The following is a 26,833-nucleotide window of genomic DNA, read 5'->3' on the forward strand; positions in this document are numbered from 1 at the left end:
ACCAAGCAGTCAGCTCAAAAATAAATATACTTCTTTTCATCTAAGACATGATCCCTTTGTCTTTCAGTAGGCAGTATTACTCAACTGCATTTAGAAAAACCTGGGGTCATGATCTAATTTGTATTACTTGGATCTTTGCCACCTCTCCTTGAGTCCATGGTGGCAATAATGCAGCTCAGTGACAGGCTGTCATGGTTATTTGCGAATTTTGATTTTGTTGTTTTGTCTGAACTGTTTGCACTAGGTGGAACATCAGCGTACAATGATACAAGACGGTGGCTGATAAAATCTACAAACACAGGCCCAACAAATAAAAATATCCAAATGAATGTCTCAAAAATTCATTGGCAGGTCTTCCAATCAAACCTTACATTTAATTGATAAACATTAAGGGGTGAATAGCTTACTTAAAAGCAATAAATATAGTACATCAGAGTGTACATTGAGATGTTCAGCAACTGTGGCTCCCACTCAGTTTGCCTTGTTCTTAACATAACACAAATACACTACTGACAAAAAAATCCTCACCTGTTACAATAAAACAGGGGGCAATAGGATACAGAAAGGCTACAGGAAACCTAACAGTAAATTGATGCTTGGGGTGTCAAAAAGTGGTCAAGAATGACTGGAGTGTATGAACACATAATGGAAATTAAAATATTTTGGAAGGCAAGGTCTAGCCAATTTTTGTAATGCAACTCAGTGAGCCCATCTGCTGGCTGTTTATGACTACAGTAATGTTGCTTGCTCCCAACATGAGCATGATGAGACAGGATTTGAATAAGAATGCTGCAGGAAAAAGATTAACAAAACAGGGATTTAGTAAAATGTTCTAGCAAATTAATTTATTCAATAGCGCCCCATGTAGAATTCAGTCATATCTTACAAATGTCTAGTATATGCACAAATATGAGACAAACTAGGTGAGAAGGTTACAGTGAACATAAGGTATTTCATTGAAAATCCAAAAAAATTAAAATTATTGGCAAACAAAGACAAATGTCTTCCCACATAATCATTATTATGGCCCAGAAAGAGCCCTGTTGGACATTTAGTTAAATAAAATAATGGCATAGGCATAGGAGGAGGAATATCTTTTGTGCTCTTATATCTGTGAAAGCAGTCAGTAAATATGAAATGATTGGACAACATGATAAGAATGAAGTAAGCCCATGCTGCATTTTATCTCAAATGTGAAGGCTGATAACTTCAAACTAAAAGCTCACAATTAAAATATTCACACCTCCTCCCTTTGACATGTTTTAAATAGTTAATCTCAATATAGTAGACTTTGCATTATCTATAGATAACTAGTTTACCTCATTGAGGTAAAATGAGTTTAATTTTAATTAAGTTTCATATGATGAATTTTCAGGCTTATGAATTATATACTAATTTTATACAGTTCAGTCAAATCACAAATCCCTAAATAGCCTTACCATTAGGATTTTGATCAAGGAAGCTTTTTCACATTCGCAGAAACCAATACCATCTTTTGCACAAGCTTTACCAAATATATTTACCCTCTCTGTAGATCATGCACCAACTTGTTCCCCTCACAAAAGTTTAGAGTAAAATGGTACTACTATTTTTAGAGATTGTTTCGCCATTACATTTAGAAGGCAGTGAAAAAATACACTGTCATCTAACGTAAATGCAGCAGATTAATTTAAAAATAAGGAAATTACACGGCAGATACACAATGATTACAGGCATGATCACGATAAACACATGAACGTAGAATCTGGAGGCAAATTACAAAGTTTCGGGACCATTAACATTCAGGTTACCACTTTCAGTCCAAGAAGTTGCCCAATCCCGTCTGAGCGAACTTTGGTTTCATACAGGTAAACAATCCGTGTGGAGAGGAAAAATAAACTAAACATACTGGCTGATATAGTCTTGCAACTTGCACCACCTAATGTACGTGTATGATTTAGCATCACCTAAATTGTGTGAATCAAACTGATCATTGGACCATTAACTATAACCAGCAAATGGAAGAGAAAGTCTTAGTTGTGTGTGATGTCTGCTAGCAACACCAAAAACCCTGAATTTGGCTGTTGTCCTCAGACACTTTTCATTGTGGAAAGGTTCTGGAATTGTTAAAGGCATACTCAGAAACTTTGCCTCAAGATTCCGGATTTCACAAGTTTGACTTTCCTTGAACACAGCATAATTGTCACATGGCACATTTTCCTCATTATCAGAGAAATGTGAATTGGCGGGACTTCATGATTACATTTTTTTCTCATTCTAAGGTATGACTGAGTAACAGGAACAGCATTAGGCTCTTTATCGACTGCGTAAAAATGTTGCACAGGGCCACGTCAAGATTGTGTGACGTAAGCAGGCCCATTAGCGTGAAGTAAGTTGGCCCACCAGATTTACATTGCCATTTTTGAAACCAGGCAGTGATGTTGAGCATACAAGCAAATACAACCAGGAAACAAGTTGAAGCATCAATAGTCAACTTTAGAACATGGCTGGTGTCAGCAGAAGACCAATAAGTGAAATGGTATTAACGTTAAAAAAAAAAAAAAACCTAATAATAATGATAATAATAATAACAGTCAATTTTCCTCTTAGAGCACTACTAACAAACACAATGACATCATTAAGCATCAATAAATGGGATAGTTTACTCACTGCAACTAATTTTGGGAAGACCAATCAATCTTCAGGTAAGGCTGGCACTGTTGTTTTTACATTCATGGGAACAAGACTGTTAACCAAGTACCACAGCATGGTCAGATCCACAACAGAGTGGAAACAAGATTCAGTTCTTTAACTGTTTTACAATCAAGCTAGGAAAGGCACTGGAATAATGTTATATCACATTAGATAATTATGTTCTGTTATCCATTTGAAAAAGGTAAAAATCTAAAAATATTTTTGAACAAATTTTTTGAAAAATAAAGTTTGACACACTTACAAAAATTATTTTTTGCACCTTTGACTTATTTTAGCAAGGAGAGATTACAAAAGATAATTTGCTTTAATTAAAAAAGGAGGAAATGCATATGGCATTTTGGTTGGACTATGCATCTGATTGACACAATTTGCACACAAAAAAAAGTTTTGTAAGACATTAAGATGATAACCAAGTTTTGTGCTAATTCAAAAAAGGATGTCTGAGTCCTTATGGGTGAAGAGATTTGAAACACTCTTTTGAAATGGTTATTTTTCTGCCACAAAAGCAAAACTTATGTGGCCCACAAAGGAGAAAAATACGTAAAACAAATAAAAATACCAGCGAGGAAAGAAAAACGTGGGTCACAGTGTTAACCATTAGGAGATTATCTTTTTAGAGGCAAAATAACAGCGCTACATCAAACAATGCCTTCATACTTTGATAAAAAAAAAAAAAAAAAAAAAAAAACTTTTGGAAGTCTTTGACAGAAGGGTCACTGGATCTCCAGGCTGCTGTATCTCCCACCACGTGGCAATGTTAGTGCTCGCCATGACAATGGCACTTGATAGTTCCGGGGGACAGTGCCACTGACATTTTCTTCAAAGTATTGAAACAGTCGATACCACCAAACCCTTGAAAATGGATTGTTCTGTGATGTCTCTTTCAGCGACTAACCCAAAACAGAAAAAGACAAAAATGTTCGTTATGAAATTACATTTTCAGGCAGATATTAAGTTAAAATGATTGAGCCATGATTTTACTTTGACATTTTAGGTCAATTTATGTACACAATATTTCAAAGCCAATAATATGTTAAGAGCTAATATGTTTAACAACAAACTGTATAAACCATATTTAGAGTGTTATGATTCGTGAAACTATACTAGAATAATCACCATAAAAAAGCTGAAGAAATCCCTTCCATTGTTAATAATGGATGCTTCCTAATAATGTAATATCAAATTTATCTTGATATACTTTAAAATCAGACTGATAAATGACTGCAAACCTCTGGATAGAACTATGAAACTATAAATCAAGTTCTAATTCGCTTTGAGGACAATACATCAGCATTTATCTTCGCCCAACAAGAACCTTATTCCATTTGCAGGTCCTTACTGCCTAACAAAATGTTTGATAATTTAGTTTAAATATTTTAATTTAACTTCATAGGTAGTATTACACATGTAAATCACAATTCTTGTGTTCACACATTTCAAGTATTGGTATTGCCTTTTGTAAATGACTATAAAAAGTGTGGTTACTTTATATAATCTAATGCCAAATGTGTTGCTAGCATGTAGAACTCACCTGCTGGTTAGCCATTGTGTGGTACCACCAGAAGAGACGCGTTGTGATAAAGTATGCCACCACCACATCCACAGTGTAGTGGTCATGGGCCAGAAGGATACAGAAAATTCCAACTACACTCAATGTCCAGCAAATCCAGTGGTACCACCAGAAACGCCTAGGGGAGTCTGGTAAACAAGAAAAATCTTAGCTAGCTAGCAATGAACTTTAAGAAAAAACATTTATTAGCAACAAATGATGCTATTCACTTGTGGGGAAAAAAAAATGAAGTCAGAGCTATTCTCAATTTTAACACTAGATGTCTCTGCTGCATCAGTTGGATTTTACAAGCGGAAACCCTTGAAAGGCATTGAAACTTCATAAGATAGAGAGGAAGTAGTAGTTAGAGTCACCTTGAGGCGGGGTAAAAACTTACTTTGAGTAAATAAAGTAAAAATGCAAATCATACGGTTCAAAAACATGATTGCCTATTGAATGACCAAAAATGTTAGCACAAAAGAAAGGTTTTACCACAAGAAACTAGTATGTTAGTAGTTTCACAACCAATATTTCAACATTTCCTCTGCAGGTTTTTTTGGTCTAAATCTGCTGATGCAATATAGTATTGCAAAATGGAATCATTACTAACATGACCTATGGAACATGGGGGGAACCTATCGCACAAGTTAAGAAATAGAATATGTATATTAACAGTTTGACTTTGCAGCAAAGGAAATATAAACATTTTTGATGAAACAACTAAAAGGTAAAAAATGTATACTAAACACTTATTTAAATGTGGCTGGCAAACTATAAGTCAAAGGCACATGGCCTTTTAGTTCTATTGTCCTTCTGACATAAAAATGAAAATATTTCCTTCATTTATTCTGGTAATCTACTGTTGTACTTAAACGTAAAAAAATAATAACAATTTAGAGAATAAATGTGTTAATCATCCTGAAATTTATCTGTCAGGCAAAAAATACGCCTTTCTAAGCACGACAATGAATATACTTTGGACTTACATTCCTTGATGAAGAGGTATGTCAGTGTTAACATAACAGTGTGGCCACTATACAGATAATCTCCACACATGGTGTGAGACCCTGTGATGGATAAGCCCCCACCAGCAATCATCTTCATTATTCTCCTTATCTGTGCTTCCCAGTCTCCAAGGAGCTAAAAGAAAGTGCCATATACTGTGTTGATTAAAAAGAGCAACAACATCATCATAACAATCATGTTCAGGCAATGACTGAAAAAACTACATGTAATATGAATCTGTGGTGGTGGTCAGCAGCAAACGGCAGTAAAACAAATGCATGAAATTTCTATAACATTATGCTATCATTGATAATGTTTTATTTATACTTAATTTATTAATTTCCCATGCATTTTTTAAAATAATATAATAATGTATTAATAATGAATTTATAAATAAAAAAAGGTCAAAATTAATGTCAATGGCCAAAGATAAACCATTTGGAGTTTGACAGTTTGTCTATTTTTTTTCATTTGACCAAACTTAATGTTGTTAAAACTAAACTGTTAATACATGATAAGGTATCTTAATTTAACATTTTACACTATGCACTTCAAGAATATGTGCCTGTATGTCTTAAGGTTAAACTAAATTACATAGAAAGGCAGATTTCTTTCAACCTCAAATGTCCTTAAACACACACTTTAGAAATTTCATATTTGTACTGAAACAAAACAAACAAAAAAAATCTTCAATTAACAGTCGCTAATAAAATTTTGTATGGTGTATATTATACCTTTGGAGAGCATTTGAAGTGCATCCCAGGAACAGGCAGAGTGGTGATATACATTGTAATACACCGGTACAGATAGAGAGTTCCCACAATAAAAAAGAACCGCCTGCCTATAATAGACCTGAGGACGGAATAAAAAAAGTGACAATTAATCACATTAAATAATTGAACTGGATACTAGATGTGACTGTAAAAATATCAGACTGTACCTGTGCTTGAGTAGAATCCACTGTATCACCCAGAATCCCACCAATAGCATTCCATTAATCTCGCAGACAGAAAAGGCCCACTCTATCCTGTTGAACAGGTCAAAGAACTTATCAGGCAGTGGCGGGGTATGCTCCTTGGGGGGTACTCTCTCATGGACCATTGAAATTACAACAGTGGTGGTTATAAAGCAAAGCACTGCATAGATGAATGCTATGCCAGTTTTTCCCCATTCCTCGGGAAATGAGGAGCGTGGAACTCCCTTCGTGGGGATGGGAATGTGAACCATCTCCATCCGGAAGTCCTCCATCCCCAATGTGCCATTCCTCTGTGGCTTGATAGTCCCATTGGACAGCCCAACAACATGTCCATTTGTATGACCATTTTTATGAGCCTCAATGTGGGTCTCTATCCGAAGTGTCTCCAGACGCTCCAAAAGCTGTTGTCCACAATCACATGACACCAGTGAGAGGGGGGGTGTCTGGAAATCTGCCTTTGTGAGTTTGAGCAATGCAGAGCCATCTTTTTGATTGAGGGCATCCATATATTCTGGCATTCCCTCTTTGTTCAGCCACTCAGACACGTCCTTGGCAGACCATGTTCCTACCTTCTTCATCTTGACCAGTGGACTATTTAGAGGATAATGGGGTCCTTAGACTAGACAGGATAATTCACAGGAGGTTTAGAAGTCTATGAAGTAGAAGTTAGTCCACACCAGCATTGGGGCATGGTGTTTCTTGAGCATTGAATATCAGCACCCAGAAGGACCTCAGCCTCCTTCAAAAATGATAAAGAGGGTGAATTTTTACTTGATACAGATCCTCATGGGATCTGCGTTGGGTTAATTCCAGCAGATAGCAGGTGAATTCCTGGGGCCTCCTTTGGCCTTTTCCCCCGTTAAAATCTTCTTCACAAACTGCACAACTGTTTAAAAAAAAGGAAAAGCAGGATATGATTCACAATTCTTGTTTCCACTACCAAACTTGCAGACCGTTGCTAGCCAATCCTTGACTGGATGAATGGCCATATGTAAAACCTTTGTGAGAACAAAAACAGTAAGCTTCTTTAATACATTTTTTTTTCTTTCAGAAGTGACATAGAAAGCAAGGGTCATGCATAGTTTCACAACCTACGGAGAAAATTGTATCGGGCAGCTTGTAATGTAAAGCACACATTGCTAAATGTAGTGGTTAATTAATACACAACAGCTGAGAAGCAGATCCAAGGTAAACAAATGAACAAGTGAAAAGAATGGAAGAAAAAAAAAAAATCACAAGGTAACTGAAAAAGTGATTGGATAAATACACAGAAAACACTTGAAAAGCTAAGCCACTTGAAATTTTGATCGAGAATAACCCAAATTACTTCAAATAAGCTTGAGCAAATCCAAAACAATATCAAAAATTTGTTTTTACAACACAATTCAGTAGATCAACTCCTGGTGTAACTTTCTGATCCAAGCCTCATCGGGGATCAGACTGATGCTCAGAGATTCCCAGGAAAGGAACTTATAAATCTGTTGCATACTATATGTTTGTTTACTGTCTCTTGTTGTGGTGGACAAATGGTGGACCTGATTTTGCATAGTGGACTGGAGCTGAAGTCAAGCTCTGATCCACTGCATGCAGTAGAGGAAAGGGAGATGATAGAGGGGAAACTGGCCGTGAGGAGGAAGCATAAATCACAGTGAAGGTCAGCACCGACAGAGCCCCACCCCTGTAAAGAGAGAAATCAGCCAGCAGTTTGGCCACAGCTCAGACAGTTAAGTCCAGCAGTAGCAAAAATGAAAGAAAATAAAAAAACCTACACCTGTGGTTCTTTAAGATGGCTGCAGAAACAGCACATCGCCTCTTTGTTACACCTTGACATGGCTAAAACTAGTTTCATTTAACTAGTAAAACAGAGGTAAACTGAAAGGCTACAACCAGAACCATGAACAATTTGTAAGATCCCTCCTCTGAGGTTCATAAAGCAAATGCCAGATTTAAAGTTTAAATACAGACGTATAGATGTTATTAAACAGCTTTCTTTATAACTTAATAATTTAAACTACAATAATTTAGTTGAAGTAGCAGCGTGGCACAGAAGTTAGAGCCATTGTCTTTGAAACCAAACATTCCTGGTTTGATTTCCGGCTCCTCATAGTGTGTCGAAGTGTTGAGCAAGACACTGCTCCACTGGTGGACGGCATGCCTACTGCTCATGGTTCATTCATGATGGGTTAATTGCAGAGAACAAATTTTCCCATGAGGATTAATTATTATATTTTAGAGAAGAATATTCAGGAGATGAAATGTTAAAAACAGCTATATGGATGCATGTAACCAAGTACTTTATACTATAGTAATTAATTTTCTAAGGATATTTTAAAAAGATATTCATGAGATAATATTTCAAAAAAAAACAAAACAAAATCTCTACCTGGGTTCTCCACTAGGGAGGTAATTTGTAACAACTGACTATTGCCACCTCTAGGTAATGCTTAAATACATGTTCTTTTGATTGCTTCATGTACCAGACCTTGGTGGATTCTGGCATCCAGGGCAATTGGTGTGATTGAAGAAATATCAATTATTTTCACTAGTTCCTTGTATGAAGAGGCTGCTGCTCCTCTAGATTTTGTTTTACATCAACTTGACTACAAACTCCGTCTGAAACACAATATTTTGGACACGGAGAATACCTGATACCTCTACCCTATTTTCTATATTGTTTGTGCATTCTGCATTTTTCCCAAGTATGTCAACAGCATAGTGGGAAAATAACTAAAGAATCTAGATGGATGACCAGATGCAAATTGGACATGGAAAATAATTGATGTATCATATTTTGTATATTGATGGTATTTCTTTCACCTAGACCCATGACAGTGGCTTGCTGTCCTAAATTTCTGCAAGCACATCCTGTCATCTCATTGTCCTTGCCCTCCTCTCCAACCTCCCGAATTGGGAGGTTGGAGAGTAGGGAGTAGGTCTGACAGCTTGGCTTTCATGATTGAGAAGGTTGCATTAAACAGGTCCCGGACAGTACTACACCAGGGGGTTGGCTGGCCATTTGGTCATCACTGGTGAGGTGTTAGATTCCTTTGCATTCTCCTTTATGTTGCTGCCCTTAGTCCGTGCAAACATTTTTAAAAAGTGCATCCTCCTATCAGCTTGCCTGACATAGCTGGTCCTTTTGCATGCGGTGAAGAAACTTCCTAATGCCTCACCACTTGGTTTTACTTGTTGCTAGTGATGGATCTCTCCCTCTCTCTCCCCTTCTTCCTTCCTCTCCCACACTCTCCCAACCTCTCCCTCTATAAAAAATTAATTCATAGATGTAAGAAATCATTAAACCATTTATACAACTAATGAAAGACAAAGTTGATTTAACGATGGTGTAGCTCACCTTTGGTTTTCTTCTTTAAACAGTGTAATGTGTCTCACATTTGTTTTTTTAGGTTCCCAAACAGACTTATTTTCTTGTTCAAGATTGATTTGTCATGTATACATTAAACATATACCTATGTAGCTTCTCCTGCTTCCTTTAAAAACATAGGATGAACTAATGACTCAGTATCAGGGACAATGCCTCTCACCCCTTGCATGCTTTACTAAAGTCCTAGAGAGCTTTCAGTCATAGACTGAGACCACTAAGAAGCACCACAGAGTCCCACAGGTTTTTCAAACTAACAAACTATATGACTCCTCCCTTTCTGCAAGATGGAAACCTGACAGCAATAAAATCAAATCAATATCATGTTTCCAGTGAATATATGTAATGTCGGAGCCTTCCAGCAAAAGAATTTCCTTTGGGGTGAAACTTCTATTCTATTCTTCTATTCTAATTGGTTTTACAGACAAAAGTGTGTGGCACAACCCAAAGGTATGAGTATTACCAGAGACAGACTTTAGCAGGATATTTGGCAACGGTCTAACAATTTTTCAATAAATACATGCTCCTTACTCAAATCAAAAATACTTGTGATATTCTTCATACCATAGATACCTTTGTATTCTTCTTTTTCTTTATAAATCAACAGTTATCATTATCCCACATGATTCACTTCTTTATTTGAGAGGGAGGAGCTTGGCACTACACTTCAACAATGGCTTACTGACGTTTGTGATCATCTGTACATTACAGGGGGGAAAAGGTTTTGACATTTGTACAATTCAACCTGTAAGGGTTCAGCGGTACGCTGGAGCCAATTATAGCTTATAGGGAGCAACAGGGAAGGAACATACACTAGGATGACAAGAAAGATTGACATGGTCTCAGTTAACCACAGGGTTGAAAAATAGATACAGAGAACCATTTACAAGCATATTTAAACTTATAGGTGGTTCAGATAGCCCCATTAGCTTACTTGAATCGCTTTTGGCCTTTGGATAGAAACAAGAGATCCCAAACCATACCACTTCCAAAAATGTTGCTATACCATTCTGAACCAAGTACATGAAAAGGTCCTAATAACTCAAGTGAGATGTCAAAGTTCAGATGCACCACTTATATCTGAGTATTGTTACAGATTGGTGAAAAAAAATGTTCTCGCTCATTCACAATAGCTTATATCAGTATGAATATAAAAAAAACATGGGGAGGGACATACAGTGATAAACAAGCAATAGGACTATAGAAGTAACTTTAAATTATAAAGCCACTTGGAATATAGACACTTGGAATATGATGATTTGTAACACTACTCAAAAAGTGGATACAACACAAAAACAAGACCACATGACAAACCAGCTGCACACCTTCTAGTAAGAGTGTGTTGGAGGTGCAAAGGCAAACACTATTTCATGGAGATGAGAAAGAGACAAAGAGCTCTACTGTCAACAGAGTGCAATTCAGACAGGTTAGAGATTAGCTGTGCTGAGGACCTTTGCTCTATGAAATCAGCTTATAGCATGCTCTGGAAAAATTACTGCACAACCAAATTGGCAAAGTGAGAATCACATTCACTAAAATTAGTTTCCAATTACTTTAGTTCATTACAAAGTAATACTTTTAAGAAATTGCTGATTATACCAAAAAAAAAATCTGATGGAAGTCATTGCAGCTGAAGGATAATAGAACGAGTACTTTGGTATTAGCTGTTAACTACTACTAATGGATGTTAATTTTAACTAACCAATGCCAGGTTCACTAAGGATAACAACTTGAAGAGAGCTTTAGTTTACTAATGATCAAAGGTTGGGCTTTATGTAACTGCCAGACAGAAGGCAACAGACTAAACCTGAAGACAATATTATTTGAGGACAAGGAGGCACAGAAAAAGCAGAAAGTCTGGAAATGCTTTAACCGTGTGATATTTTGAATTTAATACAACAAAAATAGAGAAGATCCTCTATAAACAAAGAATTCTGTCCTTGGTAATAATTTCCCTTTAGACCTAATGTAAATATGGCAACAAGAGAGAATTGTTACATGAAGCGCGAAGCAGATTGTCAACACTGAGGTGTGTGTTTACTGTACAGTAAACACACACCTCAATGTGAGTTCAATTGTGATTTGTTTACTTCTTGAAAGCCTGACTCTTACAGAAATCATTTAAGTGATGTTTTAAGTGTTCAAAGTAGGATTTTTTTCCATTTCCATGAAGAAGAAGCAAAGTACACATTCATTATTACATGGACACACATATACATGACAACCTTTGGACCCAATACTGCCCACAAACCACAAGTGACTGAAAGCAATAGACAACTTGCTACTAACACACTTCCTTCAAAACAAACTGCCTCAACTGTTTGAACAAAGAGCAGATGTATTCTGTGAGCTGAAAAAAACAATGCATTACCATTAAATGAATGTCAGTCTGATGGCTCATAGAAACACTTTGCCGTGCAACTATGTACATAAATTCTAACTTAACCAAAGTCCTTTAAAATGATTCAAGATGTCAGTGATGCATGTAAACCACAAGTAAATTCTAACACTGTAATCATGTAATCATAATTTACCCCAAAATGAATTTTGAAAAGTTGACCAAACTTTATGTTAAGAATGCTCTCATTTGTTTAGATCAATCAAGGGACTGGTATTTTTGGTGGGTATTTACTTAGGCACATCGGGAAAATTGAGCAACACCACTTAAATCGTCTTCTCTGTAAAATGCAGATCTTGGCAGGTTTTTTTACCCCTCACATATTTCAGACCACAAACAAAAATAAATAAAAATGCACAACCAGGGGACACAATTTTGCATAAAAATGCTGGCCAGTCATTTTCTACAAAACAATTTATTCTAAAAACACCAAAAGTTGCTGAATTTTTGAATGTGGTTTTTGAAGTTTACCCTATATACACCATGCATGCATGCACAAAGGAGGTGTGAAGTGTGGTTTGCAAAGGCAATAATTTACAAGCTTCCAATCCAAATTATGCACACTGATGTGCTTTGTACAGTGCCTGAAGTCACTTGTTTCCACTGATGACGATTCCTGAGCTTAAAACTAACTGATCTGATTACTTTTGTCACTGTGAATCACTTTCACACACTTTCCATTCATTCTCTTCTAGGGGGTGAAATATCAGCAATTTATATCAAAATTAAATAATTCTGGGTGTGTCAAAATCCACTTATGGCGGTTGCAGGAGTGAACATTTGGTTTCTGTATCTGCAAAAAAAAAAAAAAGAAAAAAAAAAGAGTTCAAATGACTTGAACGCTTTAAAAGCTTTAAAGAAAGCTTTGAAATTATCACAAAGACTATGGCCATGTAAGTTAACGTCTATGTTTGTATACTTGACCAAAAAGTACAATTTGATGCATCCTACATAGCTAGGTAGACTTTATAAGCCTATCAAGATATGATCTTTGAGAGCAGGTGTACTGGTTATGTATTTTCTTTCAGAGATGAAAATCTCAATTCATTGAGCAATGAATATTTAAAAAGATGGATGGATGATTGCAGAAAGCTTGCCATTTGTAATACCTAGCAGCATGCTGAATTTAACAATTGGTATTTAGTATTCATAAATTCTAAGTATTTCCTGCAGGCCACAGAATTTGCAGCATGAACATCATCACAGACCATACAGCACTCAAGCCAAATCATGGACACAAGACGCTCAAGACCATCCATATATTGTTTCCTCTAATTATCATATCCCTCTGCAGATACAAGGAATGGCATCAAAGACTTGAAAAATAGAAACGATAAAAAAAAGCTATACTTTGGATAAAAACGGTAACAAATCAGCATTCCCTTGTGTGTTAAATATTTCCACTCTGAAAGTTTGTTGAGGCCAAATTGGGGGAAGAGGCACAAGGCAGCACATGTGATGCGAGAGAAAAATCCCACCCAGGAGGAACATATGTCAAGCAGATACACATACTGTAAACACAGTCCGCAGCTCATCTTGAGACGAACAAGAGTGGAAACATATGACTTAGTCTCAATAGCTTCATATGGATCAGGATACAGGCGCTCTAAAATGGGCTGGGATAAAAACACACACATGTATTGTAAATGAATACATGAGCACTTCTGTAAGCTTTAAAAGCAACTTCCTTTCTCCTAAACAAGTTTTCCTACCACATTCTTCTTCTCTTTTCAGCCTTTCCCTTCAGGAGTCACCACAGTGAATCAACCTTCTCGGTCTAACCCTAATCTCTGTATCCTCCTCTCTCACACCAACTACCTTCATATCCTCCCTCACTACGTTCATAAATCTTCTCTTTGGTGTTCCTCGATACTTCCTGTCTCGTAGCCCCAATTCCAGCAACCATCTACAAATATATTCACTATCCCTCCACTGTACATGACCAAACCATCTCAGCCTGGCTTCTAACATGTGCTGTTTCTCTGATGGACTCCATCCTGATCCTATTCATCCTGGTAACTCCAAAAGAGAATCTCAACATTTTCATCTCTGTGACCTCCAGCTATGCCTCCTATCTTTTCATCAGTGTCACTGTTTCTAGACCATACAGCATCACTGGTCTCACCACTGTCTTGTACACCTTTCCTTTTACTCTGGCTGATAGTCTTCTATAACATAGTACCCTTGACACTTTTCCAACCTACTTGAACCCGTCTCTTCATCTCTTTTCCACACTCTCCATTGCTCTGGTCTGTTGACCCCAAGTATCTGAAATCCTAAAACTTCTTGATCTACACTCCCTGTAGCCTCACTGTTCAACCCGGGTTCCTCCTATTCACACACATATACTCTGTCTCATTGCGACTAACCTTCATTCCTCTCCTTTCTGGGGCATACCTCCACCTCTCTAGATTTTCCTCAACCTGTTCTCTGCTCTCACTACAGATCACAATGTCATCTGCAAACATCATGGTCCATGGCGATTCTTGTCAAACCTCATCTGTCAGCCTCTGTGTCCCTCTTTTTTTTGCTAAAACCGCTTTCTCGGTATATACACGGCACTTCCTCATTCCACCACCAAGTCTCATTATCCACTTTCCTGCCAGATGACACACCAAGTACTCTCCTAACGGTCTACCTGATAACATTAACTGTAGTTGTCCAATCATCTGGAAGCTCTAGCTGACTCCTCAGAGCCCCCCTTTCTCAACTCCACCCTGAAAACCATACAACACTTCCCCCTTTTCAGTTTCCACCACTTTGTCCTCTGCTCTGCCTTTGTCCTGTTGATCTTCCTTGTCACCACAGTCATCCTACAAACCACCATCAAATGCTGTCTGGCTGCACTCTCACCTACAACTACTTTGCAGTCACTGATCTCTTTCAGGTTACCTCGTCTATATAAGATCTACCTGCGTGCTCCTATCGCCGCTCTTATAGTCACCCTATGTTCCTGTCTTTTCTAGAAAAATTGTTCACTTGAGCCATTTCCATCCTTTTTGCAAAATCTACCACCATCTGTCCCTCTACATTCCTATCCTGTATTCCAAATTTGCCAATCACTTCTTCATCCCCTCTATTGCTTGCACCAACATGCCCATTGAAGTCTGCACCGATTACCCCTCTTTTATCTCTAGGGATATTCAGCATCCCTTCATCTAGCTCATTCCAGATCTTCTTCTCCTCAAATTCACACCCCCCTTTTGGGGATTAGCCACTACCAACATTGAGCATCACACCTTCAATTTCCAGTTTAAGACTCATAAGTCTATCTGACATTCTTTTCACCTCCAGAATATTCTTAACAAGCTCCTCCTTCAAGATAACTCCTATTACCGTATTTTCACGACTATAAGGCGCACATAAAAGTCTTAGATTTTCTTCAAAATCTGCGACGCACCCTATAGTGCAGTGCGCCCTGTGTGTGTTGTTGTTGTTGTAAGGCAGACATAGTAGAGAACACCATGAGAACATTAAAGGGGGAAGTGTGGGCGTTGATTGTATATAAAAGAACTGGTATGTGCGTTATGCAGAACATCGTTGTTTTAACAACCCTGAAAATGGCAAAGGCACACGCTTCTGAAGCACAGTTTAAACAGAGGGCCATCAGCTACGTGGCAGAACATGGAAATCGAGCAGCCGCGAGAGAATTTAAGATTAATGAATCGAGGGTTCACAAGTGGAGGAAGCTGGAAAACAAGCTCAGACAGGTCAAGAAGACGCAGCTGGGTTTCCATGGACAAAAGGCAAGGTGGCCCAAGTTGGTGGAAAGACTCGGGCAGTGGGTCATCGAGCAAAAAACGAGTGGAAAGAGCATTTCGACGGTCGCCATTCGACTAAAAGCAGTAACGCTAGCAGAAGAAATGAAAATTGAACATTTCCAAGGAGGTCCGTCTTGGTGCTTTCGTTTCATGAAACAGTGCCATTTTTCCATCTGGACCAGGACTACAGTAGCGCAGCAACTTCCAGCAGATTATAATGAAAAGCTGGCCATCTTCCACTCCTACTGCAGCAAACACATAGCCGACAAACACATCCAGCCCAGCCACATCACTAACATGGACGACTACCATGAGAATGTTAAAGGGGGAAGTGTGGGCGTGGATTATATTTAAAACCTGCGCCCTATAATCAAGTGCGCCTTATGTGTGTGTAAAATACAGTAATGGCACAAGTAACTGAGACTGCACCTTTTAGTACGGTGTGCCTTATGATCGTGAAAATACGGTACATTTCTCTTCGTGCCATTACCATTAAAGTACAACTTAAAGCCTGCTCCTAATCTTCTAGCCTTACTACCTTTCCACCTGGTCTCCTGGACACACAGTACATGCACATTCCTTTTCATGTTGACCAACTCTACCTTTTCCTGTCATAGTCCTCATATTCACTGTCAGTCCCAGACTCTTGCCTTTCCTCTTCTCTCTCTGCTTCCGAACACACCTTCCTCCTCTCCAAACTACATTCAAACACCTAATTTGAATCCACGCTGGATAATGTTTTTTTTGTTTATTCAACCTAAAAGCTATCTGTGGTCTTCAGTTTCCTCTTTGGGTTTTCATAACTCACTTGTGGTTTGAGAACAAGACAGCTGTTGGTCTAAACCAGCAGTCCCCAACCTTTTTTGTTCCACAGACCAGTTAGAGGCACAGGGGTTCAAATAATGAACACTTTTATCAGTTCATGGTATATATTCTGAATACAATGATTACACTTTAGGTTAGGCAATTTCAATAGTAGGTGAGGCAGTAAGGTGAAGGCGGAAACAATCGTTTTTCAAAATAAGATCCAGAGGGTCTAGTGAAAAAAACTATAATTTGTACCAAGAAAGATTTCCTGTGTGGACTGGTACCAAATGATCCGTAGACCACTATTTTGCCTTTTGTCCTTCTTTATTCATTTTCTTCTTAGTTTTTTTGAACAAAACCCAACACCTAGTCATCATCCTCTTTTCTTGGTTTTAAAGATTATTTTTTGCCCCCCTCTATTCATTTTTGTCCTGAAATATAAACAATTATATTTCATCAAAATTGAAATCCACCAGCGAAATTAATTATTCCAACATGAATAGACACACTTTTCTGAGCTTCAAAAGCTACTTCAATATTTTTTGGCAAGGCTTTTTCCAAGTCTTCGTTCATTTTCTTCTTTGCCTTTGTGCAACAGCTGTTGATTGTGCTTGATCTTTGTTTTAGAGCAATTTTTCCCCTCTATTCCTTCATGTCTTCTTTGACAAATGATTTCAATTACACACAGGTGTGTAAAAAAACCTAGGGTATGTACATGTTTGTCCTACTATATCAAGTAGGCATATTATATACCTATATTATTCAGCTATTCTTTTAGTGTATTTTCTTCTTGAGTGACACATAAAATAATTAATTAGCATGAATAATGACAACTGCTCATTATAAAAAGTCTGAAAATGTTTTTTTTATTACAGATGCAAAGATTTCAAAAAGGTAGAAAAAGGTAGTTCACTAAAAAAAAAAGGTGTCCGATCAAGATATTTTTCAGGAATGAATTCTCCTGTACACATTTCCACAAACTGGAAAAAAGGCTACTCAACTTGTTGAGAAGCCAAAATTGTCAATTAATACTGACAAAATCCATTGATATATGATATCAATATCATGTTTCATGTAAAGTTCCAAAGCATTTCAGTAAATGAAAATATTTTACAATAATTGTGTGTGTATCTTAGAGTTTTCCTCCAAAATTTTAATTGAACGTGACTTTGTCTCATAACTTTTGTGCATTTGTTTTTGAGCAGTAAAATTGAGCCTTAGGATTAGGAACTAAATTGCACAATACCAGGGAAAATACAGTTAGATGCTACGCAAACAATATCTAAAAAATATTGGATTAAATATGACCTAATCATTACCATCCACTGAGTGATCAAACTGAACACCAGTATAACACTACCTTATTATTTCAACTCTAATCGTCCCTTTTTGAATAGGCATTGATTTACAATCTCCATTTCATCTCCCAGTATTATTATATGGACAGCAGTAAAATATTATTAGGTTGAATGATGCTCTATTGTCCCATAACGTTTACACAACCCATTGGGACAGATTCCTCCTTAAAAACGCCAACCTTATTTTGCTTACCTTATCCAGTGTCCTAAACATACTGCTTTCTTTGCACCTTTTTTAAAAGTGTGGTATCATTTTACACACTTAAACCAACAATGGGTCAACAAGCACGCTCTCACCTGTATACGGTTACATTCTGCCCACAAAAACTCAACAGACTGCGGCCAATATTTACACAACAGTACTGGCCTGGTTTAAATGAGCGATATTATGGTTAAAAAGTAACAGTGTAACTGCTTCAGATTACAATGCAATTCAGTCCCATGGTTGCAATAGGTTAATATTCTTATACAGAATATCATGAATCTTTAAAAAATGCAGTTTTCCGACAAATATTAAATCCTCATTTTGTCAGAATGAAATCATTCAAATAAATGGCATATATTAAGGCCTGGATAAACATGGATTTTTTTGTATTTGGAAGGGACATACTTGATGATTCAGCTGTGTTTGAACAGAAAGAGGATGAATAACATGATTGGAATGTGCAGCATTTCAGAGATTAAAGGGTGAGCTCAATCTCCAAAAAATAGAAAAAAAAATCCATGTTGAGTCATGCAAAGTCCAAAGCTATAGTGGAATCTTTCCTACAGTAAAGAAGCAGTAAAAAGACTGGGTGCAGCACCTGGGTGTTATTACAGACTGAGAGAATGAACTGAAATAAAGGCACTACTTTACAGCTATGAATGAATTAAATAGTTATAATTTACCCATAAAATTAACTGATTTTCGGGGGAGGGACAGCATTTCATAAGACCCTTGCAAGAAATTGTTAATCCTAAGCATTTAAACCATCATGGATAAATCATAAGCAGTCGGTGCCATGGACCAGTTAAGGCACATATGTCAAAGTCAAGACGCGCGGGCTGGATCCGGCCCGTTAACAAATTATCTCTGGCCCCTGGGATGAAATTGATTATTATTGGAACCGGCCCACAGGCCGCAGCCACCTGCTGGTATTTTGAACGCACCAATACTACATTCCCCACAATGCAATGGTACCCCGGGAAGTCACTGCAGTGCAGCTAGCGGGCCTTGGTTTCATTCTTCATCAGCAGTCATAGCAGATGTCAAGTTTTAGTTACCTCCTCCCAAAAAAATTGGCTAAACAAAAGGTGGACGCTGAGAACAGGGGATTTCAAGGCAGGTGGGAGGCAGAGTACATGTTCACAAAGGTAAAAGGCCAACCTGTGTGAGAGAAAGTCTGGCTGCAGATGCGGATGGAAAACTTGAGCCACTTTCCCAGCTGCCAGACCATGAAAGAGAAGCTCTCTACCGCTGTGTTCCTGAGTGCACAGTTTGCCGATAAACTCAACATACTTGCTACTTGCGTCCGACACCCATTTGCTGACTTTGAAGCCCAAAAAAGCAGGTTTGCACTGCTCTGCAATCCTTTGCAGTTTACATGGAAATCGTACCCACAAACCTACAAATGGAGTTGATTGAGCTCCACTGCAATGACACACTGAAGGAAAAATATGAGAGAGTGGGTGCTGCTGAGTTTGCACATTTCATCCCCGGCATAATGCCCAAGCTGCGCATCCAAGCTGCTCAGACGCTCTCTAGGTTTGGTAGCACATACCTGTGTGAAAAACTGTTCTCTTTGATGAAGCTAAACAAAAAATCCCAAAGGAGCCATCTTAGTGATAAGCACCTTCACTCAATCCTGAGGATTTCCTCATCTCAGAGCCTGACCCTGAACATTGAAGAACTTGTACAAAAGATGAGACACCACCAAGTATCAGGCTCAGCCTCAGACAAGTGGTCATCACAGAGCATGAACGTATTTTTAGTTTTTAATTCAGGTAAATTTTTACATTTGTTTCTTCAAGATGTGATTTTTCTTTGAAGAAAATGCTGTTTTGTCTGTGTGCCATAGATTTTTGTATTTTAATTTATTGTATTTCATTAATGGACTAATTGCAGATAGGAGCCATCAGAAAGAATACGACTGATTTGAATTATTTATTTTTATTTTCTCATTTCACTATTTGAAAGCAGTAATTGATATGATCATAGAGCAACACGATATTGCATTTTCAGTTTATAATGCATGCGATTTTATTTATGCATTTAGGTCTTGGTTCAATCGGCTATGTTCATTCAGTTCAATATGTTTTAATAAACACTGAATTAGTCCGGCCCTCGGCTTGTAACAAATTTGCTTTTTTGGCCCTCTGTGTATTTGCCTTTGACATCACTGAGTTAAGGCATTCAGTGTCTTGCTCCACACAATTCAACAGGAGATTCATAGAAAGGAGCAGGAGCTTTTGGCTCCTTTTAACTACTTTTAAATTATTTTTTTAACATGACATTATGGTAATACCAAAACACGTTGGAAGTGAAGTGATTTGATACCATTATAATAATTATCTAATTGTACAACAATGTTATCTACACAGATGGGAAATTCTGTCAACATTGTTCATCCTAACAAGATGGCATTTATTAGCTTGTATCCTACAATCAAAGCTTTGTCCCTGATTTCCCTTTGGTGAAACCTGATAATGTTTAAATGTTCAAAAGTTCTTATTCCTTTACAAACAAAATAGCATTCTTTGGACAATTCAAAATGTACAATTGGAAACTGTAATGTAGTTTAGAGTTCTCTGGATAGTTAAGTTCAATGACACAACAGCGACTGCACTGTTCAAGAGAAAAGCACAATTGACTTGGTGAGTCACTGATTAAAATGTCAGACACCAACTGAACCTACACATTCCTTTTCTCATCTCTGCTCAACAGCAGTTGAACTGTTGCACACAGTCCTGAAATATTTAGCACAGAAACACAGTGGACCTTGCCACTAACCAGGAGTTGTTATGTATATCAGATCTAAGCAAAAACACATGAAATGTCCAAGTTGGTTAAAGTGGGTGAAACTAAAGACTGAGATCCTTAATTATTGGAGCAAAATTATTGTGGCAGGAGGTAGAGCAATCATCATTGGAACCAGACATTCCTGGTTCCATTCCTGGCTCCTCCTCTTGTGTCGAGGCGTTATTGAGCAAGACACTGAACCCCTAACTGCTCCCCTGGTGCTGATGGACGACAGCCTATGGTCCATCCATGATGGGTTAATTGCGGAGAACGGATTTACCCATGAAGGATTAACAAAGGACAAATTTTTATTAAAAAAAAAGCATGCTTATCACAAGAAATGAAGAAAGTAGATCTGCCCTAATGATCTGCTCAACTGAAGCAGCTGATGTGCTTTGAGTCTGAGCACCTCTACAAGTTGTTCATTAAAAAAAAAATATTAATTAAAAAAAAATGCACAAACAAATGCGTAGGTCTCAAGAATCTTAAGTGTCACTGGTGACAAAAAGGCTAATGTCAGTAGCCAGTGAATAGTGGGGGCTCTATTTACCAATAGAGCCTTAGAGGGTCAATTTCAGACCACTGCAGCTAACCACCTGAGCCAATGCTTGGAGGGGTCTGGCCTTTGCCAATGATCATGAAAAACTTTGCTTGTGAAAAGGGATTTGATTGGGGGTTGTACGGTGGCAGAGTTACTACCTTGCGATGTCATGTCACCTTAATTGCCTAATGCCTATTTGATATTCCTCACTAATGATCTTATTTACTTTCATTGTCTGAAAGCATTTGTCAACCATTTGCATCATCAAATCTTGATTCCAGGAAACTCCATTTCTGGTTAAAATTGTGTCAGTAGTTTGACATCCCTAAACAAGTGAGAAACACATTAAAAGTTCAAGAAACACAATCAAAACCGTTCCATCAGGATTGTTTCTCATATAATGTGTCCTTTTTCAGACTATACAAAAGTAGACCAGCTACTGCTCCTACCCTAGATTTACAAAATGTACTTTTAGGGCATAGGAAACTGGGACATCATGTGAGTAGTGATACAAGTTCATGTGTTTCTAATTGTGGCAGAAATAAGATTAAAGACATTACATACAGTTTCTCTAGGGGCAGCCCTATGATGTAAGCAACATCAATTGCTAATGGCTAACTAGATGATTGCGATGCTATAAACTGGATTGACAGAATAGAGCCATACGTTTACAGCTATATAACACACCAATTAATTATGCATCAAGACTAAAATTTGCCCCTACGTGAGCTGCCACCTTACCATGGTGAAGGAGTTTGTGTATCCCAGTGATCCTGGGAGCTATGTTGGCTATGAAGAGTCACCCAAGGCAAACAGGTACCACGTGAGGGAACAGACAAAGTTTTTGGACCCAGTTTTCCCTATGGCTTCGGTGGTTGCCGTGGCAAAAACTTGGGCATGGGAGGGGTTCGGGGAGGAGTTTGGTGGCAGGAATAAGTCTGAGAACCCCTCAACTCCATTGAAACACCGCCCACTGAGGAAGCAGAGCAGGGGGACTCTGGAGCGGACACACCTATTTCCGGGCCTTAAGTTGCTGAAGCTGTCAAAAAGCTCATCAGTAGCAGGGTCCGCCCTGGGTTTCTCAAAGCTCTCGATGCTGTAGGCTGATGATGTGGTTCTGTTGGCTTCATTAGACCATGATCTCAAGCTATCACTTGAATGGTTTATAGCCGAGTGTGAAGCAGCCAGGATGAGGTTCAATACCTCCAAAAAAGCAGAGTGGGTGCTCGGTGTCTGCAGCGATGCAGACTCTGTAGTGGTCTGTTGTGGTGAAGAGGAAGCTGAGCCAAAAGGCGAAGCTTTCAATTTACCAGTCGATCTACGTTCCCACCCTCACCAATAGTCCCCAGCTGTGGGTCGTGACCAAAAGAATGAGATCATGGATATAAGAGGCCGAAATTAGTTTTCTCTGCAGGGTGGTCAGACTGTCCCTTAGAGATAGTGTGAGAAGTTCGGTCATCCGGGGGGAGCTCGGAGTAGAGCTGCTGCTCCTCAACATAGGGAGGAGCCAGATAAGGTGGCTCAGGCATCTGGTCAGGATGCTTCCTGCATGCCTCCAAGGGGAGGTATTCAGGGCATGTCCACCTGGGAGGAGACCACAGGGAAGACCCAGGACACGCTGGAGAGATTATGTCTTCAAGCTGGCCTCGGAATGCCTTGGGGTCCCCCCAGAGGAGCTGCACCATGTAGCGGAGGTCTGGGCCTCACTGCTCCAGCTGCTGCCCCCGTGATCTGACTCCAGATAAGCGGATGGATGGATGGGCTACAATATGCAATACATCACAGAGGCAACCATTTACTAAAACTACAACACACACAATGGTTGTTTATCACCTGAAAATTATGCTTTCTTTTAGAAATTTGTGGCTTAAGGAAAAATAAGATAAGTATACATTTGCTTGATATTTTCATGTAATCTCAAAAGATAAAAGCTAAGCAAGGTAAACTTTTAAGCAGTCATGTGCAGATATCAAGTTCAGGGGAAATTTTTGTGGATCAAATACTAATTTTAGGCAATTATATTCCTCTTAACTTTCCAGCTTTTATAACGACTTTGTACATTGCTGCACATGGCTCTGCGCTCTGCCTTGCCAAGTGGGAATTGTAGAAACTTTTTAGCGTGTGATTATAGCTTCTTGTAGTAACATTGTCAACAATTCCACTTTTTAATAGCCAGGTATGAAGAGGTAACACACCATTTTGATCAGTCTGAAAACAGTAAAACTCTTCTATTCCTGGTCTGAGCTGGAAAAAAGGCTGTATATAATTCAGGTGTGCCAAAGTTCACATTTTAGTGGGATAGTAGTGATTCCACACAGAAGGGATAGCTGTGAGATAACATGTAAAAGTTGAAAAAATAAATTACACTGCTCCTTGAGTTCAAAGGATATTTTCCTGTTACAGCACAGTAGCACATAGCCTGAGAGCAGCTTACTGAACATAAGCATTGGGTTGAGATTGTCCTTTGCTGAATAGTTAGGAACCATTAGCAGCTGATGCCACTGGGTGTAATGGGTTTCAGAGTGCCGTGATGCCATGGGCATATTAGAAAAAAGAAACTAAACATTTATTGAGCCCTTTCACATTAGCAATGACAAAAAAAAAGAAAAAAACATTTTTCATGCATTGTGTCCCAGAGCTGGACAATGCAATGCATTTGACAAATGAGCAAAGTTACAGCAACTAAAAATATAATTCTCAAAAGTGTTTGGAGATGGGTAACTGTAACTACTTTTTAGTAGGCATAATAACACTTTTTGTATCTTGCAAGAGGATGTTAAATAAGTGTTATTGGCTTTCTTCATTTACTCAAAATATGGTAGAAATAAACAAAGGCATGTATAATATTAAAAAAAAAAAAAAAAAACAGTCTGTACTCACAGGATGAGAGAAAGTGAAACAAATATATCCCCCTCGTGCCTACTTTGCTAAGAAGTACTCAAGTTCAAAATCAGTTAGTGTATTTTGTATGTCTAGTATCATATGCAGTCAAGAAAAAGCACTGGTTTGAGATTAGTACAATAATGTGTTGAAAAAAATGAAAGAGGAAATATTCAATGGACTCAAAGGGGCTCAATCGAAAAATTGTGCTCGTTAATGTGTTAAAATCTTTCTTACTGATTTGCTTATCTCCAACTAAACAAGAGAAAGGCTCTAAGTAAAGATTATGATCCACATTGAAAATTGTGCAGGCAAACGTTGAATGTGAGACAATCACAGGCACTCTAAGATGATAACATTAAAACTGTGACAGTTCAAGTCAAATTTGAATATTTGCACAAACTGCAAGTAATCTGTTACAGATAAGTGTAAAATGAAAGTTTATCTATGAAAAGCTACAGTATATAAGCAGTTCTAATTGATCCTCTGATTACATAACCCAAGGCCTGCGAGAGTAATAAAAAGCCTACCCAGCATTACCAGGGAAAAGTCTTAAAGAGGCAAAACAGGCAGTTTTACTTTCTATGTGAAGCAGTAAATCCCACATATATTTCTAAAAACAGTGATATTGCTTCTTGTTCAACAAAGGATGTTTTAATGATATTCCAAGCCACAGATAGGTGGTGATCTAAGACACCAATTGTCAATATATTTTGTTGTCAGCTGACAGTTTTCCAATGCTGAGTCTTAAGGATACCAACAGAAAACCCATTGTGTCCACAAGTAGACAAAAAACACTGTGCCTTCTTGTCAAATATACCCGCTTACTTGATAGTCTGACATGGCATTAAATATTTGCAATGAGCTCCATTGACTCATTTACACATTTTGAGAGTGACTGCAGTTGTAACAGTTTTGGGAAGCCGGCTTTGCCACCAGTTCCCAAAATTAAAATTCTGTTTATTCTAGTAACTATCTCTAGTTGCTTCTAGTCTCTTCTTGTGAGACACTTGGGGATTTTGGCTATATAGCCACTTCCTGGAATAAGTCATTCCTGTTAATTTTTTTTCAACGATACAACTATTATGGCACATCTATGGTTATGTCTCTCATATTTTCCAAAGGGGGCAGGACATTTTAATACGGATTTTGGAAGGAAAAGGGCGCTGAATCCCCGCCCTATCAAACGCTGAATTTGAACAACAAAAATCCTCCGACACCCCCAAAACAAAACAAACAAAAAAAGAAAAACGCGAAATTTCGTAATTTAAAGTTATTTACTCCGATCTTCAACATGCCAAAGTGGATTAGTAGACGATTTCGGTGATTCACTTCTACTGTAATGTTAGCTGACATACCTGTGAGACAGCAATAACTTAATTCTATATTGTGAATGTTATCGGTGGTTGGACATGTTTGAAACACCGTTATATTCACATTAATCCTGCACAACTCCCTGAATTGTTTGGCTTAAAAGCTTACAGTCTTGCCACCTATAAATAGCTAAGCAAGCTGGCGTCTTCAACATTTAAGCTAGCTAAGTTAGCTGGTTAGCTGTGTAGAATTCACATAGGGTTCTTGTGTTCGTAGCGAGATACAATGTTAGCTAAACGGCTGTAGATTACAGGCAATGGTGTACAATGGCGTATGCCTAATAACAATACTAAATATCTCAAGGGCTTGCCGTTTTAGCATTTAGTTAAGTCTACATCCAGCGCCATTCAGGTGGCTTCAGAATAAACAAAAACCGGAGTCGTTGACTCGCCGGGTGATTATATGCTTGACACAAGGCGAGTAAAAAGAATTAGGTGCATCAGGAAAATGTAAAGCTGTCCGATAATTAACGCATGCAGAGAACAACGCCTCATAACTGTGGCTGCTTCCGATCTGGTCTTAGAGCCTCATAATAAACCATTAACCAACTGTTAACACTTACCTTCTAGCCAGTGTTACCTAAGTTCACTGAACAAACGCAAGATTGAAACGACTCAGAACATGAGCTATAATTGTTTTTCAACAGATTTCTACGGAAACGGAGTGTGTGTAATTTACCTTGTCGGCAAAATGACTCGTCGGGTTGTAGTGATAATCTCGAGTCCCTCGGCTGAGTGTGAGTAGTGTTTTCATGGAGTGGGAACAGCGTTTGTGCTACGTCATTATGCGTTAAGCCAAACACGTCACCACGTCGGAAGTTGGGGAGTGCTGCTATTTGTTTATTTATTGTTTTTGATTGTTTTAAAATTTAACACCAATAAGAACTACCCCCCTCCAGCATACTTTGACGAAAAAATTAAAACGGATGTTATTGTCTAAATGTTTACATGTGTTTTTCTATACATGCATTTACAATATTGTTTTAGTTTCCTAAAGCTTCCTTAAATATGCCATTTTTGTTAAAATAGTGTCTCAGAAGTGGCTGTAGATGGTTGGTTTTATTCCTTAACAGAGTGCTTGATGTGTTGCAGAGATTTCCACAATTAAAAAATA

At 38.1% G+C, this 26,833-nt stretch overlaps 1 protein-coding gene across 1 annotated transcript; it reads right to left on the minus strand.

Moving 5' to 3' along the window:
- Positions 1–818: 818 nt before the first annotated feature.
- Positions 819–26,472, minus strand: sgms1a (sphingomyelin synthase 1a). The gene is made up of 6 exons (XM_086171342.1): positions 26,399–26,472; positions 6,189–7,110; positions 5,983–6,100; positions 5,230–5,383; positions 4,226–4,392; positions 819–3,584 (listed from the first exon to the last, which is right to left on the minus strand). Exons 2-6 carry the CDS (start codon positions 6,800–6,802, stop codon positions 3,408–3,410), a joined length of 1,230 nt encoding a protein of 409 aa, XP_086027468.1. The 5' UTR covers positions 6,803–7,110; positions 26,399–26,472; the 3' UTR covers positions 819–3,407.
- Between the last annotated feature and the right edge of the window lie 361 nt (positions 26,473–26,833).

The sequence above is a fragment of the Fistularia commersonii genome, chromosome 2, assembly GCF_037954325.1.
Source record: "Fistularia commersonii isolate RoL2024-O1a breed Wild chromosome 2, RoL_Fcom_v1.0, whole genome shotgun sequence".
NCBI lineage: Eukaryota > Metazoa > Chordata > Actinopteri > Syngnathiformes > Fistulariidae > Fistularia > Fistularia commersonii.